Source organism: Trichechus manatus, unplaced genomic scaffold (assembly GCF_000243295.1).
Source record: "Trichechus manatus latirostris isolate Lorelei unplaced genomic scaffold, TriManLat1.0 scaffold00028, whole genome shotgun sequence".
Lineage (NCBI taxonomy): Eukaryota > Metazoa > Chordata > Mammalia > Sirenia > Trichechidae > Trichechus > Trichechus manatus.
Genome location: NW_004443964.1, coordinates 1,173,896 through 1,177,168, shown reverse-complemented (window position 1 = coordinate 1,177,168; position 3,273 = coordinate 1,173,896). Strand labels below are relative to the sequence as shown.

Sequence of the window (3,273 nt, the reverse complement as noted above, 5' to 3'; positions counted from 1 at the left end):
AGGCCATGCAGGGACTCCCTCCCCAGGAAACACCCCAGGAGTAGGCCGCCTGCGGGGTCAGGCTAGCAATGGACAAGTAGGTGCCCTGGTGCCCCCCCCCCACAGGAGTGCGAGAAAGTTAGGAAGACAGAAGCCACACCCTCCTCCCCTGCCCTGTCTTTCCCAGAAGCCGACAGAGAGACAAAGAGAGAGGGGACGGAAAGGTAGGGGACTCACCCTTCTCAGACTTGGAGGACGCGCCGCTCCAGACATCACTGGAGCAGTAAGGGATGAAGCTGCAACAGGCAGAAGCTTGAGGCCGGCCAAAGGCCTCCGCTGCCCGTCGCCGCCAGGAAGGACTCCCCAGGCAGGACCACCCCCCAGGCAGGACCGCCCCCCAGGAAGGGCAGCCCCCGGTAAAGACCGCCTTCTAGGAAGGACCACCCCTCAGGAAGGACTGCCCCCCAGGAAGGACCGCCCCCGGTAAAGACCGCCTTCTAGGGAGGACCACCGCCCAGGAAGGGCCGCCCCCGGTTAAGACCGCCTTCTAGGAAGGACCGCCCCCCAGGAAGGACCGCCCCTAGCGAAGACCGCCTTCTAGGAAGGACCACCCCCCAGGAGGGACCACCCCCCAGGAAGGACCGCCCCCGGTAAAGACCGCCTTCTAGGAAGGACCGCCCCCCAGGGAGGACCACCCCCCAGGAAGGACCACCCCCCAGGAAGGGCCGCCCCTGGTAAAGACCGCCTTCTAGGAAGGACCACCCCCCAGGAAGGACCGCCCCCCAGGAAGGACCGCCCCCAGGAGGGACCAGCCCCCAGGAAAGACCGCCCTCCGGAAAGAACCGCCTTCCAGGAAGGACCAGCCCCCAGGAAAGACCACAGCCCCCCGCCCCCGAAAAGACCGCCCTCCAGCAAGAACCACCCCCAGCAAGGACCGCCCCTCCAAGGACCGACTCCCAGTAAGGACGGTCCTCCAGGAAGGTCCACCCCCTAGGAAGGACCGCCCCTAGCAAAGACCGCCCCTCCAAGAACCGACTCCCGGTAAGGACGGTCCTCCAGGAAGGTCCACCCCCTAGGAAGGACTGTCACCCAGGTAGGACCAGCCGCACCGGGTAGGACGGTCCACCAGCAGGACCCCCCGCTCAAGGGCCCCTCACACCCCTCTTACACCATGTTCGCGTTCCACCAGTGCGGATTCTCCTCCGGCTGAGAGGATAGGATCCCTGTGCCTAAAGAGGGCGAAGACAGAGGGGGTGGGTCTTTCTGGTGGGAAGGGCGTGTGCAGGAATGAGAACTACAGAGAGAACGGTGGAAAGTGGGGACTCCCACCTGATCCCAACAGACGGTGGGCTGTGGTGCCAGCCTGAACCAGGTGGCTGGGGAAGTGGGAGATGGGGGGACGGACAGGCTTAGTTACCCCAGGAGGCACCTGTGGGCAGACGCCAGTGATATCTGACGTGACCCCCTCCGCCGCCCCCCGCAGGTGGCTTTGACCCGGGGATCCGAGTGCCGAGCAGCCGCTATCAGCTCTCCAAAGTTAGTGGAACGGAAACGAGACGGTAAAAGCGAGTCTCCCGACTTGAGGAAGTTCAGAGAACAGCCAAGGCCGGCCGGGAAGAAGGACAGGTGGGGGCTTTCAGGGCTCGAGCAGGTGAACTGGGGGGTTTCTTCGAGGACTCCAAAATGTGGTCCTAGGACGCTGCTGCCCCCTTCCCTCCAGGAGGGCTCCTCGACGGCGCGCGCTGCAGGGTCTGCGCCCTGCTCACCCTTGCGAGTGCGTGGCCAGTCCTTGGAGCTCATGAGGCGCCGCATGGTGGCGTAGCGGGAGTCGCAGTTCTCCCGGTTGAAGCAGTACCAGCCGCCTGCGGGCAGAACCACCACGCTCAGGGCCTGCGCCTAGGGGCCCGCGCCGGGGACCCACGCCCGCCCAGCCGCCTCGGCCTGGGGACGCACCTTCCAGGAAGAGCAGCCACCGCCGGCTGCCCTTGGACTCCTTCAGGTAGTAGCTGCGCGGGAGGGCGGGGCGGGCGGTCGGACAGGGCTGCAGGGCCGGGATCGCAGCTCCCGCAGCCCGCGCCCGGCTCCGGGGAGGAAAGCGTTATTCCACCTGTCGCCCGGCGGGTGGGCGCCAAGGCCGCAAGGGGGCGCCAGCGGCCAGCCCACGCGGAGAGAACGAGCCGGGCGAGCGCCGGCGGCTGGTCCCTGCGGGTCCCGGGAGGTGGCGCTCGTGGGGCGGGAAAGGGCTGCGAGGGGCTGTGTGGTCCGTGGAAAATCCCCACGGCCCGCTCGGCGCGGAGCCCGCGGTAACCTCGGCTTGCGCGGCCGTCGGGGGGGTCTGGGCTGGGCTCCGGGTCCTCCCGGGCGCGCGGGAGCACCCTTGCTAGAGGCGTGTGCGTGGGGAGCGGGGAGGGGGGGCAGTGGGGCGCGCCAAGCGGGCGCGGAAGGGGCGCCGCAGCCGTGCTACCGAGGCTGACCTAATGGCCCGCTCCTTGGGCTGTCGTCGACCCCCGGAGGGCCTGGGCGCCCCTGCCTCACCTACTCCCAAGCCTCGCATCCTTCCTGCGTGTACCTCGGGGCTGGAGGCGAGTGGGTGGGTTAATGCTGCACTGGCTCCTTCCCTCCTACCTGCACCCCCTCCCTGGCCCTGCCGAAGGACCTGGCGCTGGGATCCCTGGTGATCCTGCCCTCTTCCCGGGGCAGGGAGCAGGCCGCCGGGGTCAGGGGGACAGCAGGGCTTCCCCGCCTCCTCTGTCACCTCCTCCCGCTGAAGCGACAGCCAGTGGTAAACTGCGTTTCCCCGCCCAGGAGCCGAAGGACACGCGCAGAAGGACTGACACGGGTGGCCGAGGGGTCAATGTCCTGGCTGGCCAGGGCTGAGGCCCGCAAGCGCCGCCCCACCCCCGAGCGGGGCGTCAACTAGCCGCCCCCCACCCGAGCACCGCTGGGCGTTAGACGGACGCCCTTTCCCCTGGACCGGGGGGAGGGTCCTGCTCAAAGCCCCGCGCGCCCCTGCGGGAACGGGCGGGCTGTAGGGTGCGGTGCATCCCCGTGGGATCCAGCGGGGGCGCGGGCAGCCGGGGGAGCCCTTACCCCGCTGGACTACCGTCATTACAGGTGACCGACGTGTTGAGCAGGAGGTGCAGGCGCAGGTCCTCGTTGAGCTGCTGCGCCGAGCACGGGTACAGGGACTGCGCCAGGCTTTTGACCTGCGCCATGAAGCCGTCCATATTGCCCTCCACGGCCGTGAAGTCCAGCGGGAAGCTCTCCACCGGCTGCACAACGGTCGGCGCCGCC

The 3,273-nt window shown here is 68.5% G+C and overlaps 1 protein-coding gene across 1 annotated transcript in view; it reads right to left on the bottom strand.

Annotated features, from left to right (window-relative positions):
* The window catches only part of NOTUM (notum, palmitoleoyl-protein carboxylesterase), a 6,436-nt gene extending 3,188 nt beyond the window's left edge, over positions 1 to 3,248 (bottom strand). Inside the window, exons 1-5 of the mRNA XM_012554882.1 lie at positions 3,070 to 3,248; positions 1,933 to 1,985; positions 1,746 to 1,841; positions 1,148 to 1,208; positions 217 to 275 (exon numbers count right to left, since the gene is read on the bottom strand). Coding sequence (XP_012410336.1) covers positions 217 to 275; positions 1,148 to 1,208; positions 1,746 to 1,841; positions 1,933 to 1,985; positions 3,070 to 3,206 — 406 coding nt within the window. The 5' untranslated portion in view covers positions 3,207 to 3,248. The remainder of the gene's footprint in view (positions 1 to 216; positions 276 to 1,147; positions 1,209 to 1,745; positions 1,842 to 1,932; positions 1,986 to 3,069) is intronic.
* Positions 3,249 to 3,273: the final 25 nt, after the last annotated feature.